General features: G+C 35.8%; 1 protein-coding gene across 2 annotated transcripts; it reads right to left on the reverse strand.

Moving 5' to 3' along the window:
* Nucleotides 1–18: 18 nt before the first annotated feature.
* On the reverse strand, nucleotides 19–15,805 carry LOC311076732 (cytosolic purine 5'-nucleotidase-like). Of its 2 annotated transcripts, XM_084105142.1 has the most exons (19): nucleotides 15,546–15,783; nucleotides 11,881–11,954; nucleotides 11,677–11,794; nucleotides 9,685–9,780; nucleotides 7,881–7,972; nucleotides 7,739–7,796; nucleotides 7,058–7,151; nucleotides 6,688–6,741; nucleotides 6,467–6,550; nucleotides 6,302–6,343; nucleotides 6,082–6,183; nucleotides 4,895–4,961; nucleotides 4,609–4,779; nucleotides 4,462–4,513; nucleotides 1,820–1,888; nucleotides 1,406–1,466; nucleotides 1,058–1,234; nucleotides 869–955; nucleotides 19–683 (listed from the first exon to the last, which is right to left on the reverse strand). In XM_084105142.1, exons 1-19 carry the CDS (start codon nucleotides 15,581–15,583, stop codon nucleotides 600–602), a joined length of 1,620 nt encoding a protein of 539 aa, XP_083961268.1. In that variant the 5' UTR covers nucleotides 15,584–15,783; the 3' UTR covers nucleotides 19–599. The 2 variants fall into 2 exon arrangements, with proteins under 2 accessions (XP_083961268.1, XP_083961269.1); XM_084105143.1 differs by lacking the exon at nucleotides 1,820–1,888 and having other exon boundaries at nucleotides 15,546–15,805.
* Nucleotides 15,806–16,162: the final 357 nt, after the last annotated feature.

Here is a 16,162-nt window from a genome sequence, read left to right on the forward strand (position 1 = left end):
AGAAATATGACAACAGAATAAGTCTAAAATAAAACTCTTTAATTATGTCAATTCATTATACTTATGAAAAACCTAAAAGCATAAACAAAAAATATAGCATATAAAATATATATGTATTAAATCAGTCATAGGGGCAGAATAGAACAGTTATAGAGTTACTTTCTAGATTAACTTATTATATACATCAATGTCTGCATTAGTATATAAGGTAGCCTATATGATATAGCCTAATAAACAAAAGTAAATAAACATTTCACCAATGAGACAAAAGGCTAGATACTTTATCAAAGCTCTTAATTACGAACACAAAATAAACAGAATATAAAAGTTTTATAAAATGGTTCAATAATGATTTTACACTTGCTTTACAAATAATAACAAAACAGCTGTTAACTTAAACCATATGACATGCAAACTTCCTTTTAATCACAAATTTCTGCCAGAATCATACTTAAGCTAAACTGCAAATCAACCACACAAGCGCTGCTGTGTATCAATACACAGTTTTAAGGCAGGAATGGAAACTGAGAAAGTACAACAAACACATTAAATAAAAAGTTCATATTTACAGCAATAATAATAATAAAAAACATCAGTCCTCATGTCTCTGTGGATGAAGCTGGGTTATTTCGGGCACAATTATCATCTTGTCCGCAGTCGCCATCGTCGCACTCACACTGCCGCTGTGTGCAAAAGATGTAAATCACTTAGCAAAGAAAAAGCATCATTTTTGAACAAAAACATGGGAAAACAATATTGTTACATTTAAAACATTGATGCAAATTATGATGTTTGAGAGTAATAAATTTATATAACAAAACATTTATAATTATTATATAAAAAGTGAACGTGAGAGTGCCATTCAAACCTTGATGTGTGTGTTTCTGAGCATGTGCTCTGGCAGCTCTGTGATCTGCTCTTTGGTCTGAGACTCCACAGCGGCCTCGTGTGGCAACTGTTATGAGTGACACAACATTCATTCAACACACACTAGGATTTTTGACAAAAATCTTTATTAAATATTATTTATAATTATTAACTATATTGGAGAGCGTACCAGGACGTGGGGGGCTCTGAAGAGGTAGCTGAAGGGGTAGTTTAAGAGGTTGAGGCAGGTGGTAGAGTATATATCCGCATAGCGCAGTAACTGACTGGCGAAGAGGGTTTTTGTGGAACCACAGCGTAAAAGACTGCCCATTTTCCCATAGCACAGATCCATGCCGTATGTCACCATCTGTAATGCATATCGAAAAACTGGTATGTTACAGTAAGGATATACAATTTTAAGAAACACAAAATTCTGAATATTTTTTTGAATGAAGATAATCCACAAAACAGGTTAGATGTGAGAACATCAAGGTAAATGATGTGTGGCAAACATGCTAAGATGATCCTGAGAACTCACCTTTATCCTGCTCTGAATCGCACTAATATCCGGGCTCTCTTGACTTCCACTGTCCAAATGCCTGATGGGATAAAATGAGAGGTCAGCTGAAAAGTTCAGTGTCATTCAGTGTTAACCCTCTGGTGTTCTTTGGTCACTTTTGACCGAGAAAAAAAAATAGTTTTTATGTTTTACTTCATCGGAATGGTCCAATGTTGGGGAAAGTTAAAATTTTGCAATACCTTTTTAAAATGAAACTTGCGTTACTTAGTTACTTTTTACGGAGAGTAATGCGTTACGTTACTTATGTGTTCCATTCCCTCTTCTGGGCTCCGCTTGCTTGTTTGTTTTTTAATAAAGAAAAAACAAATGAGCCTCAGGCTGAAGGAAATGCAAACTCACGCCTGTACAGTAGAGGGCGCAGTTCAAACAAACCTTTCATATGTGCTGCCATTCTGGATTGCAGAAGAATAGGACTCAGGAGAAGAAAGTTCATCACTCTTACTTAAAAACAACAACAAAAGAAACACAAATGTGATGTCTATGACTATGGTTGAATTGGATCATCGAAGGTAAGCAGCAAAGACACAGTGCGCACACAACGCTGCTGCACTCGCGATTTCTCTCAACATGGGGACAGGAGAGGTGTCAGTCAATATATGGGGAAAAAAACTTATTTTAAAAAGTAAATCAGATATTTTGTTATAAATTTACAAGTAATGTTTTACTTTATAGTTACTTAAAGTAATCTGATTACATAACTCACATTACTTGTAATGTGTTACCCCCAATACTGGAAGGGTATGACACTTTGTGACTATTGTGGCACTTGCCATGTGAACACACAAGGCTTGTTCAATCAAGGTACTGCAAGAGGGATTAGAGAGCAGACGGCTCCATATGCATTTGCATTGTGCTTGCGGTATTTTGATGTCATGCACCGATGGGTCTGTGCAGCTCCGCTTCAAGTCGAACAAGCCTACACACACACACACACACAAATCATGGACATGATTTAAAAAAGGTTAAATGGTCCTAAAAAAGTAGGGCACTTGTACTCCTCACAGTCAAAAAAGATCGCTTTAAATCATGAACAGATTGAATTTAGGCTTTTATTCACATATGACCATTGATCAGCGAACATAAACAGAAGCTCAACCGAACATGCTTCACGCACGAGAACAAACCTCATTGGTTCTCGCTGAAGCTCAAACGTGCTGCGTAACACGAGAATGAACCTCATTGGTTCTCGCTGAAGCTCAAACGTGCTGCGTAACACGAGAATGAACATCACTGGTTCTCGCTGAAGCTCAAACGTGATGCGTAACACGAGAATGAACCTCATTGGTTCTCGCTGAAGCTCAAACGTGATGCGTAACACGAGAATGAACATCACTGGTTCTCGCTGAAGCTCAAACGTGCTGCGTAACACGAGAATGAACCTCATTGGTTCTCGCTGAAGCTCAAACGTGCTGCGTAACACGAGAATGAACATCACTGGTTCTCGCTGAAGCTCAAACGTGATGCGTAACACGAGAATGAACCTCATTGGTTCTCGCTGAAGCTCAAACGTGCTGCGTAACACGAGAATGAACATCACTGGTTCTCGCTGAAGCTCAAACGTGATGCGTAACACGAGAATGAACCTCATTGGTTCTCGCTGAAGCTCAAACGTGATGCGTAACACGAGAATGAACCTCATTGGTTCTTGCTGAAGCTCAAACGTGCTGCGTAACACGAGAATGAACCTCATTGGTTCTTGCTGAAGCTCAAACGTGATGCGTAACACGAGAATGAACCTCATTGGTTCTTGCTGAAGCTCAAACGTGATGCGTAACACGAGAATGAACATCACTGGTTGTCGCACGTCAAGGGAACACACTTCCGTTTACCACAACTGATGTGTGTGGATAAAAAAAAAAAAAAAAAAAAAGCCCAGCTCTGTCATAGGCTCATTGAATGCATTGTTTTTGTGTGTGTGTGTGTGTGAGAGAGAGAGAGAGAGAGAGAGAGAGAGAGAGAGAGAGAGAGAGAGAGAGAGAGAGGGTGATGAGCCAGGTGGATGATTGGATCATACCAAAAAACATGGTCAGACATTGGCTCATTCAATTATTTGTTTTTGTATGTGTGAGTTTTTATATATATATGTATATATAAAAGCCCAGCTCGGCTCATTGAATGCATTGTTTGTGTGTGTGTGTGTATGAGTGTGAGTTTTTGCCATGATGAGAATGTTGTACAGGATCAGCCCTTCATTTGTGTGTATGTTAGATATGCATTGTATTGGATCTATTGATTTATTTTTACAAAAAAACAAGAAGAATGCTCTAAATTACAGTTTTTCCCATTCATTTCTATGGGTGCCCATTTTTGACCCAAATACAGGATTAAGGAGTTTTTTTTTCTTCACCCACTTAACATTGTAGAATTGAGTCCAAAAAATTTGTGTGTGTTCAGGAGGCAAACTTAGGAAAAGTAGCCAAGTCTTGTACCGCTCAGATCAAGGGAAGTATTTTTTAAAAATAAATCAAAATTATTTTGCCCACATTTGTCCAGAATACGGTTTTAGGGTTAAGTGTACATAACAATTATTGAAAAATAAATAAATAAATAAATGGGTATGGATTAATGAATTGTATTATAAAAAATTGTGGAAATAAATGGAGCATAATTGTTGCATAAATATTAGTTGGTGCCATTCCCTCAAAATACAAAATATTAAATAAATAAATAAAATTACTGAACAAAAATATATTACATTGATTTTACTGGGGGGGAAACACTGTAACATAAATGACCCCTAAATGAGGAGAACCAGATTAATGTTTGTTTGTCAGCGTTTCAGCTTTTGCTGTCTCTATATAAGTACCCCAAAAATGTCAAAAAAGAGACTTGATTAATACAATAAAAGCCTAAATAAAATATAATTAATGATTAACCTAATTAATTTGAACTAACAACACTAGATTGTATGTGAAGTCTGTGCACAGAAAAGCATGTATATGGAGTCCTGTACTGCCATCTATCCATCATGCCTAGTATTGCACTGATTCTGGCAGAGAAAGACTCACACTTACTGATATAACTCTGCAAGGAAGATGTCAAGATGTCTTAGCTCCTCAAACATACCTATAAAAAGACACAAGAGACAGTATTTTTAGCCTCTAGCAGTCAACTCTGCAAATCCATCCTTTATCAAATGACGAAAATTAAAGGGTATTTACTGGTTTTGTCTGTCCACACATGCAGCTCCTTCACGAGCTCAGGAACCACCAGGAAAGTCTTCCAGCCCTGACGTTTCTTTGACTTGAGAATATCCCCAAAGATGTGATCCCCCACATAGAGGATGTCTTTGCCCTTAACATCCAGCAAATCACAGACAATATCAGAAGACCCTAAGAAAGGGGTTGAAGAATAACTGACATAAGCAAAAGTAGTGTCTTCATGCAAGCCTAGCAAACAGATCATGAAGATGATGAGAACAACATGTGAAAACTCCTCTGGCATTACCTCCAGAATACACTGTCCCGTGCTGGAGGTCTCCCGTGTATGTGCCAACACGCAGCTTACCAGTGACCTACATCAGGGAATGATCAGAAGTTTAGTTCAATCCAAGCTCAAGCAAGACGGTTCCTGATATTTCATTGAACATGAAGTGCCTTAATGTTTATAAAAATATACAGTGTACAATGTTATGTATTTATTTACTGCCATACAAATGTTTGGGGTCTGTAAGATTTTAACGTTTTTAAAGAAGTCTCTTATGCTCACCATTTATTTGATTTAAAATACAGTAAAAACAGCAATATTGTGAAATATTATTTCAATTTAAAATAACTGTTCCCGTTTTGAAAATATTATAAAATGTAATTTATTCCTGTGGTGCAAAGCTGAATTTTCAGCGTAATTACTCCAGTCTGCAGTGTCACATGATCCTTCAGAAATCATTTGCTTCTCAAGAAAACATTTCTTCTTATTATAGATGTTGATATTTTTTGTGGAAACTGATACTGTGAAGTTTTTTATGATTATAATATAAATATTATTATTATTACACACAATGTTAATGACAAACATGCACAACTATATTGGAACATGTACTATACAGTGAGAATCATCTTGTCTGGGACACAATTTTGTTAAAATCAGCATATAAAAGTAAATATTAGGTTACACTTTATTTTAAGGTGTCCTTGTTACAATGTAATGATACATTTAAATGCTGGGCATAATATTAATTAACATGTTAGAGTTTGGTTTAGGGTTAGTGGGATGTAATTATGCATAATTTATAGTTATTACTATAGTAACTACATGTAAAAAGGTCACTGTAAAATAGTATTACCACATATTATGTCACTGAGAACAAGACTTTTCAATTCACTACAAAAAGAAATGTGGGGAAATGTATAGTAATGTAAATGTAAAGTCATTTCTATATACAATGTCTAATGTTTGTATTTGTTTACAATTAGTTTTTTTCTGGTTTTGTGGTAAAATAGGAGCTAGACGTGTTCCTGACAGTCTTAAGATTCACCCATAGTCTCAATGTTATTAAATCATTGGGTATAACAGCTAACTTTTACATCAAAAACTCCTTATTTTTGCCTGAATGAATGGTTAATTTAAAAGAGAGTACAGCTTTTGATTTCTATATGAATAGTAGCAGTGCACCCCACCAGACACCAGGAACCCACCGTGTCGACCTGTCGCAATACTGTCCCTCCTGCGAAGAACATGGGCTTCCTAGTGTCCACCACCACCAGGTCAAAGTAGGAGCGCCAGGGTTTCTTGGGGCTCTAGACAACATGAAACATTTCAGAATTTGTATATCTGTATGTGTGCAAACAATATTTCAGAGCAAATGATACTAAGTAGTATTTTTTGTTTCAGTCAGAGAGCACTCGTGCCGCTCACCTTAGAGCCAGCCGGGGTCTCCAGTAAGTACTTCATAATAGCCTAATTTGAGAAAAGACATAATACAGCGTGATTAAAATTATGAATATTAATGATAGCGTGCAATGATATGCAGCCTGTCCGTGGCAGTGTAAATAATTTCTAGGGGGCTGGCGCTCTCCTTACCTCAGTGTAATTGAAGTCGCTGTTGGTGGCCAGGAACACTTTGGCGACCTCTTTAATGCGGCTCAGTAACACAGGAAGACGAGGCTAAACAGAATCATATGTATATGAGTCTTTAGGCACATGCAAATCTATAATATAATCTATAATCATCATAATGATGATTAGCATACAAAATGTTTCTCTCAGGCAATTTGAGAAAAAAAAAAAAAATTATTACTTACATCTTTAATCACGTACTTGTCCAGGTTCTTCAGTGTTCGTTCCTTCAGAACGCCCTGAAAGACAAATATAATAATGACTGTAATGTGTGTATGCCTGAATATTCAGCATTAATCATCAATTGCAGAGGACAACTCTGTATATGAATGGATTCTGATTGGCTGTCAATGTCTTTATCGTTCATCAATTGAGAAAAATCGTTCTGAAAGTGATTCCAACGATAGCGTTCCTCTGTGTGATTATTGTTATAGTTGTGGACTTCCCTATTCTCATAGAATTAGAATGATAATTAAAACTTTATAGTTATCGTCCTCTGCGTGATCGGCCCTTTATAATCTACACAAAAATGTTAGTGAAAATGGTCAAGTTTACCGTGTCATGAAGGTGATCCATGGCATCCCTCACGTCCTGAAACATGCTTCTGTGTGACATGAACAAGTCACCGTGTTTGAACCCTTTCAGGCAACTAAGTGGGAGAGGAATAGTAAGACAGATTTTAGAAATTGTTTTAGAGGTCTCCTACAATAGGTTTACATGCATCCAAGGTCAAAAAACACTTTCACTTTGTCGCTCTGATTGGTCAGATGACCCAGTCTGTTGTGATTGGTCTACTCTGCTCTGATTGGTCAGATGACCCAGTCTGTTGTGATTGGTCTACTCTGCTCTGATTGGTCAGATGACCCAGTCTGTTGTGATTGGTCTACTCTGCTCTGATTGGTCAGATGACCCAGTCTGTTGTGATTGGTCTACTCTGCTCTGATTGGTCAGATGACCCAGTCTGTTGTGATTGGTCTACTCTGCTCTGATTGGTCAGATGACCCAGTCTGTTGTGATTGGTCTACTCTGCTCTGATTGGTCAGATGACCCAGTCTGTTGTGTTTGGTCTACTCTGCTCTGATTGGTCAGACGGTCCAGTCTGTGTTGAAACCTCTAGCCTTAAGCATAAGCAAGAGTAATAGTGATGCTTTCCTCAGTAAAAACTGTAAATTCTAAACATTATTCTCATGACTAAGCTGTAAAAGAGTCTGTTGCAGTTAAGAATAATTCACTCACTTTTTGTATCTGGTGGTTTTGGTGAAGAAGTCAAACAGGCACGCATAAAGATATGTCTCTGAGAACATGAAAGAGACAAATCATGTTATTAGAATCGATTATCCTTTCACTTGACCGTTTAGATGCAACATTATCATTGTACCTGATAGGTTGAAGAGCGTGTTGAGGACGTAAAAGCGGTCAGTGTCGTCCCTCTGGATGAACTTGTTTGGATAATACTCATCAACCTGTTCACTACAAACAGACACATGTCTTAATGAGAATACTAGCAGACAAATAAGCTGTCTGACAAACCATACAAATGCATTGGAAATACATTCACATATCGGAAGGCGTGTGACGAAACAATAACAGTGTGTCACTGAGCTGCCCAGCTAATGTGTCACAGCAGCAGCCAGTGTTCAGAGACTGCTAACAATACTGTTCACAAACAACTGATCCCTGCTAAATAAAACCATCCCCAAAATACCCCATGTCTAATGTCTTATACGTGAGGATAACCAACAGCCTCACTAACAAAATCTACACACCACTCTTCTATGGCAGGTGTTGGACATAAATATACTACTATAATGAGTTCATTACTTCATCTGTGTCTGATCTAAATAGAGTGTTGGGTCTCAAATTAGACATTTTCCACAAAAATGGAACAAAATAGAGGTTATAACTTTTTCTTTTTTTTTTTAACTTCTTAACCCTGTTGGTCATCCACCTCAGGAGGTCTAACAAAAAATTTAGGATGTATGACATACTATAAATATTTTATTTTATATACACTACAGTTCAAAAGTTTGGTTGAGTAAATGTTAAATTTGAAAAAAGTCACAAAGGCTGCATTTATTTGAACAAAAGACAGTAAAAACAGTAATATTGTGAAATATTATTACAAAATAAATGAACTGTTTACTATTGTAATATAGTGTAAAATGTAATTTATTCCTGTGAATCAAAGCTGAATTTTCAGCATCATTACTCCAGTCTTCAGTGTCACATGATCCTTCAGAAATCAGTCTAATATGATGATTCTTTTATGAATAGAAAGTTCAAAAGAACAGCATTTATTTGGAAGATGGATGGATGGATGGATGGACGGATGGATGGATGGATGGATGGATGGATGGATGGATGGATGGATGGATGGATGGATGGATGGATGGATGGATAGATAGATAGATAGATAGATAGATAGATAGATAGATAGATAGATAGATAGATAGATAGATAGATAGATAGATAGATAGATCAACATATTTTGGGAAATGATAGGTGAATAACACTGATGTTGAAGCACATAACTAACCATGGATGTAAGCCTAAACTTGACATAAACTGTAAATTTGTTCCTCAAAAAATAAAAAAAAAAATAAAAAAATAAAAATTCTGATTGGCTGATTGGAATGTTGTTCCAGGATCAACAAAAATGTTGATCTAGGAACATGATGTATTTGGCTAAAATCAGGTTCTGCGTGTTTCCCTCTGTTTGCAGTCACATGAGTCAACACATCCAAAAGAACTTGTTGTCAATTAAGCTTGTATTGTCATGATTCAAGAAAAAGATTTGTTCATGAATCAGAGTGATTAAGATGTTTAGTTTAGGCTAACAATTGCTATATCCATTTTTAAAATTCGCTTTTGTGAAGCCCCTTCATTGCTAATGAGTTTTTTTTTTCAGTGTGATGTTAAACACAAAATTGCCTTGCTCTGCTGTGCTCGTCTCTAACACAGATCCTTGTATTTCTTTATCTGTTTTCAACAGCTCTTAACCCTGTCGTTCCTTCACATTCGGTTTATTGGCTTTCGACCTGCCTCCCTTGAATGTTTTGTCCCACGCAGCACTCACCTTTGTTGGAATCTTCTGTTGTCAGAGAAAGGTTGTGGGGGCATTTGCGAGCAAACTCTCACTCAATACACCATTGACTCGCGCCACAATGAATCATCTCACTCACCCTCTCAGGTACTCAAAGCCGTGAGTGCACACCAGGATGTTTCCATTGGAGTCTATTTTCAACAGGTTACCGTACATAGTATCGTACACCAGGCCTCTGGAGAAGAGAGGAGAAAGAGAGAGAATGTTGGAAAGAACAAGAGTCTGGGAGCATTCAGACAAGTGAATAATTGATAGCAAAATATGGCCCTCTTAGGAGTTAAAACAAGAGTTCATTCATATTTATATTTTCCCCCAGCAGTATCATTGAGCTGAGAGTTAAACTGTCTGCGTTTGGCATTCAGCACGTTTTAAAAATGACCTCAAGCTGTTATGAGACTCTTGAGACTGGTGTAATGCAGGGCATTTTTATTTGTATGGTTACTCACAAAGTTTCTCAGGACTACAAACACAAAATTAAGTGGACTTAAGGTCTCCATCTTGTACTAACAAGATCAATTTATACTGGAATTATCTGATAATTTACACTACCGTTCAAAAGTTTGGGGTCAGTATAATCTTTTTCTTTTTCTTTAAAAATAAATAAATATATACTTTTGTGTTTTTATTCTGCAAGGACAAATTAAACTGATCAAAAGTGACAGTAAAGACATTTATAATGTTACCTTTGTTGTTACCTTTTAATTTTAACTTTGTTTATCTAAAAATCCAGAAGAAGAAAAAAATTACATTTTCTACAAAAATATTAAGCAGCACAACTGTTTTCAACATTGATAATAATAAGAAATGTTTCTTGAGCATCAAATCATCATATTAGAATGATTTCTGAGGGATCATGTGACACTGAAGACAATAGAAAACAGTCATTTTAAATCGTAATAATATTTCACTATATTACTGTTTTTACTGTATTTTTGATCAAATAAATGAAGTCTTGGTGAGCATAAAATACTTCTTTCAAAAATATAAAATATTATTAAACCTCAAACTTTTGAATATTATTGTGTATATCATGTTAACCTAATTGCATAATTAATAATTAATTAAAAAGCTTTGAAAAATAAAACTAGCGAAAGCAAGCAGCATTATAAATAAAAACTGATCCTTTAATTTCTCAATACACGTCTTTTCCACAATTCCACACTGCACATTATTTTAAATAAAAAATTTAAATGCAATAACTTTCTCCACTTCTGAAACAAATTGAGTTCACGAAACCCTCTTATCAATCCCTCCCCTCAGAGTACCTGCATATATTCATAATGCCTATTTTTCAAAATCCAATCAATACTCGATTGAAATGACTGGATTTTGAAGTTATGAATGGCACTTCGTATCGACTTGAAAGCAAATGAACATAAATTAGTACAAATACTGAAACTGTAAACTGCAAAAAAATATTTTCTTACTCAGTATTTTCATCTTGTATTCCTTTATAAATATCTAAACGTTCTTAAATCAAGATACATTAAATTAAAATGCAAAATTACTTAAGATATTAAGTCTTGTTTTCTGAAAAAAATGGATCAAAATTAAGTGAAAGGGTAAGAAAAATAAACTTTACTTACCACATTGGTAGACATTTTTATCTTGTTTTAAGCATAAACTTGCTTTAATTTTGATATATTTTTCAGAAAACAACACTTGTTATCTGATGTCATTTTGCTTCTCAAGTAATTGAATCTTGATTTAGGGACATTAAGGTATTTGTACTGACAAAATAAGGCAAAAATACTGAGGAAGAAAATCATATTTTGCAGTGAAGATTCCCCTGAACTATACATTTTGAAATTCACTGCACTCTTCTAAGCTCTTGTTACCGTTTAAGTTGCTTACATCTCTATTTCCCCCCAGTGACGCACCATTCCCATTGAAATCAATGGAATAATCGCGTTCTGTGACGCAGCGTAAACCAGAATACGGATATTAAGAAGATGATGGGCATGTAAACAGTCAGTTCTGCTTGCACAGCCACAAACCCTCAAAAGCCTTTCCAATGAGCTCAGTTACCCAATATAGCCTAATCCAGACCCATTGATGGCGCAACACTTACCGTGTGGGGAAGGAAGGGTCGTACGAATAGCCCAGCAGCTCGTGTGGGTATCCGATTGACACCAGCCTGTCTCTGAGCAGCTCAAAGCCCAGACTCTCATACTCTGGAGACTTATACACTGTTGAAAACATGAGAGTTGATGTGAAAAAAGCACTTCACACATAGTCTGACAACTTGCCCTAAAGGCACTATAAATGCACTCACCCGCCAGAGTGTAATCCATGTCAAATCCATAGCACTTGATGTTTTCAAGTGTCAAGCTCCGGTTCACAAACACCCTGAAGGGAAAGACAGGAGGTTGTTTATTTGATAGTTGGGTCATACCTTTCTTACAGTTATCGGCATATACTTTTATCCACAGAAAACTTACACTGCATTAAATGGGACCCTTTTATGCCATTTTAAAAGTTTTTATTTATTTATAAAAAAACACGTTATTTTTCACACATTTAACATTGTTGCAGCACCTCTCTGCCCAGTCTGTCAGTAACGCCCTGTTTAGTTCCTCTATGAAGCCCCTCCTTCTGAAAAGCTGTGCATTGATTGGCCGGCTGGATCAGTGTGTTGTGATTGGTCAACTGCTTTGAGCGTGTTTGGGAAATGTCACGCTACTAACTAACACAGGCCTCGTCGCCTTTTTTATTTTATTTTTGCATATGACTTGGGTGGGAATTATTTAAATGAGGAATATTGTGACGTGTTTGTTCCTGGAAGAAAACTCAAGACTACAAACAAAGCGTTTCAGGATGTTCAGAAACAGTGCGCACTGATATAGAGAATAACTCTCTCTGGAGTCTTCATGCTTTGTAACTTTGCAGACATTTTTCATGCTCAAACAGCAACATTACACATGAAAAGATGAAAATGTAAAAAAAATAAACATCCTTTAAGTTATAATCAAAGCCACAACCTCAGTGTAGTAACCCTGGCATAAATGCTGAATTTTGTAACATTATTGAACTGAATTGAATCGACACTGACTCGAGCTGAAAACGACACTACTGTCTTCTGCAGAGCTGCTTATGACTGAATTGAACTAATTTCATTACTGATGAATATTACACAGTTATTGAACTAAACTGAATCAACACTGAACTGACTCGAGCTGAATAATGACACCATTGTTTTTTTTGCATTCTCTTCTTACAGCAGAATTTCAATTTGTTTCATATTTGATGAAGTTTGCATCATTGATTGTTTTATTACTGTGAAACTGCTTTAAAACAATCTGTTTTGTATAAAGTGCTGTAGAAATGTAGATAACTTGACTAGACTTTAGCACCATGCTCTATCAGCTGAGCAACAAGAACACGTAATACCGCCAAAAAGTGGTCATTTAGTGTTTGTATTCAAACGTGGAGTGCTTATCACACTGTCCTATATATCAAGTCAGCGCAGTTTAGGTCTGTTCTTATCAGGGCCCTGGCGTATGACATCAGTGCAGCTGGTGTGAGGTCACTGCCGTTCAAAGCACGTAAAGACGTGAAGGAGCAGCCAACTGGCACTCTTTCTTCTTGGCAGTTTTACAATGTAAATAAGTCATGTTTTTATATTTACAAAGGAAAGGACTAAGCAATATCAAAATAGTAAGACAATGCAACTTGATTAAATCTAATGATATTTTAATGTTGCATGCTTAACGGTCAACTAATGTTGAATATGAAAAAGAATTGAGGTTGAAATATTTGATATCTGTATATCACAACATTGCATTGCTAGAATTCATACAAATATTACTGACCAACTGACGATTGACAGTTTCATATACTCACCAATATATATTTTATATTTGAAATAATTTCACATTGAATCTCCCAAGTAATGTAGAAACAAAATGAAGATGGTATATTTTGAATATTTGTATAATGTCATCTTATGAATGAATCTTATGATACCAGTACTGATACTGATGTCTCTATTACATGGATTTTTTTAGCCATTCAACATTACAGTATGACTGAAAGCTGTACTTTTTTTTTTTTTTTTTTACTTTTTAACATATTTAACATTTTAAAGGCTTTAAAAATATAACAACTTTTAATTTAAGTGAACTTAAATCAATCTTTGCATAAACCCATTGTAATAAATGTTACATTAAGCTGTGCCTTTAATATATCTTTAATATAGCTCAACATAACAGGTATACAGAAATGTAATAATCAAACACTGCACAGTGGTTATAAATTGAATATTAGTTGCCTTGATGAATTTATTGGCTGAATGAGATATTTTGTATTTAACCGAACAATTTCAAATTGAGAACAAAACAAAGTAGTGTTACTTAAGACAATTTCTAGCACAATATACTGTAAAAAAAATATTGTTGGTTTAACTAAGAAAAGTAAGTAATCTGGTTGCCTTAATTTTGAGTTTAGGGCAATTCCGCGCAAAACTGTCACATCCATAACGCCAACTAAATACCATGGCATTGTGTTGGCGTTATGGATGTGACAGTTTTGCGTGGAATTGCCCTTCACTGAAACTAAAATTTTTAGTTTTTTACTAAAATATTTTTGAAAATATAAATATATTAAAAATATATTGAAAATTTTTGTTTCAAAATATTGTGGTACAAGTTGATTTGACAAATGAAAAAGTTGTGATAAATCATGAAAATAATTTTGTACAATGCAAAGAACCTAAAAATGCGAATGCTTCAGGTTGCATTAAATTTTCTCAACAATTCCTTTTTTTATTTTACAGTGAGTGTATTTGTCTCATTGACTCACTGTGCAGTTCAGCTGAAGATGTAAAACAGGTTGTGATCGTCATATGTTTGCAATGCCATATGCAACCTTTCTTATCATAGTTTTTGCCAACTTCTTTGACGACACATGAATTCTTCAAAAAATAGTTCACCCACAAATGAGAATTCTGTCACCATTCACTCTTTTGTGTTCAGTAGAAGAAATAAAGTCATACAGGTTTGGTACGACAGGGCGAGTAAAGAATTTTAATTTTAGGGCGAACTATCCCTTCAAGTATGTCCAAAGTCTTAATGATTAAAAAGCACAGTTAATTAGGCTACCTAAAATAGATGAGTGACTTGTCATCTGTGACTAACTATTGAACGAGAAAAGAAACAATCAGTCTTTTATCTTTGAATAGATAAGGCTTAGTATACAGGACCAACTAAGTGAATAAATGAATAAATCAAATGAATGAATGAATGAATGAATGAATGTATAAATAAATAACACTTTATTTTAGTGTCCTTGTTACACGTTATGTAGCCTACTTACTATAGTAATAAAACAAAAATTATGCATAATTACAAGCAACTAAACCAAACCCTATAAGTGTTAATAGTGCTCAGTACTTAATAAATTACACTCTAACAAGGACACCTTAAAATAAAGTGTAACCAAATAAACAAAATAAAGCAAAACAAAAACATTTTTTTCTTCTTCACATAGGCGAATTATTGTTTTATGACTGATGTTATTATTTTTTGGAAAAGTTACATTTTGTTGAGATATTATCTAGAGCATTGGCCCAAATTTATGTCTAAGTATGATGCTTTAAGTAAATTTATGTCATTGAGAGGCAATAAACTCAAATCCTGTCAGTGGATCTACAGTATTCCCACATTATTGTGAAATCAAACTACACGAAATGCCATTTTTTGTCCAAAAAATATCCCATGAGGCAGCATGATATACGACAAATAAGAATTAATTACTGCAACAAGGAGAGATAAGTGGTATTGTAGTGGTATAACAACACAATTTAAAAAATAACACACACAAACAAATCAACTGAAAATATGAATAAATAACAGCATGCTAAGACCCGTGTTTCTGAAGATAGTTTAAGCTGGTTAAAGGCTGGTATTCACCTGTATGACTGTGTAAAGTACCTGTTCTTACCTGTGATGTATTTCTTTTTTGGCGCTGCGCATCTCCATCGCGAGTGTCCGGTGTGTGTGTCCGCTCGCGCTCACCGAATCACTCTCCGCTCACTCTGAACTGTCACGATACCCTTTTTGCGCTTTAAATTGTACCATGATGTTGACATCACCCGTGTGAATTTTACTTGGGTTTGGCTTGTAAACAGGAACCTTAAGTACGTAGTTTGGGCGTATGTGGGGCGCACGCGAACACGAGTGAAGTTTGAAATCGGTCGCTGTGGACAGGCTCCAGCGCGCAGCTCGAGCACGTAGATTGTGTTATCAGTATCAGACAGGCGCGCGCACTCGCCTCAGGACGCAAAGGTCCCGTTCAGCGCCCAAACACGAGACCATCGATACTGCGCCACCGAGGCCACTACAGTCATCATGAGCATTTACAAATTAACCGCGTATTAAAATTTAATTTAGCGGACTAGTGTTCCTCCCTTCATTCATATTAGCGACAAGAGAGTGCGGGGCAAGTTGTCACACTGGCTATAACTATAGGATAGCCTACTCTTTTACTGAAAGACAAACTTGTCACTTATTTTAAATTTTGAACAAATGAAATGTAAACAATTAAATGTATAGATTTAT

This window comes from Abramis brama (assembly GCF_963993115.1).
Source record: "Abramis brama genome assembly, chromosome: 25".
NCBI classification, from domain to species: domain Eukaryota; kingdom Metazoa; phylum Chordata; class Actinopteri; order Cypriniformes; family Leuciscidae; genus Abramis; species Abramis brama.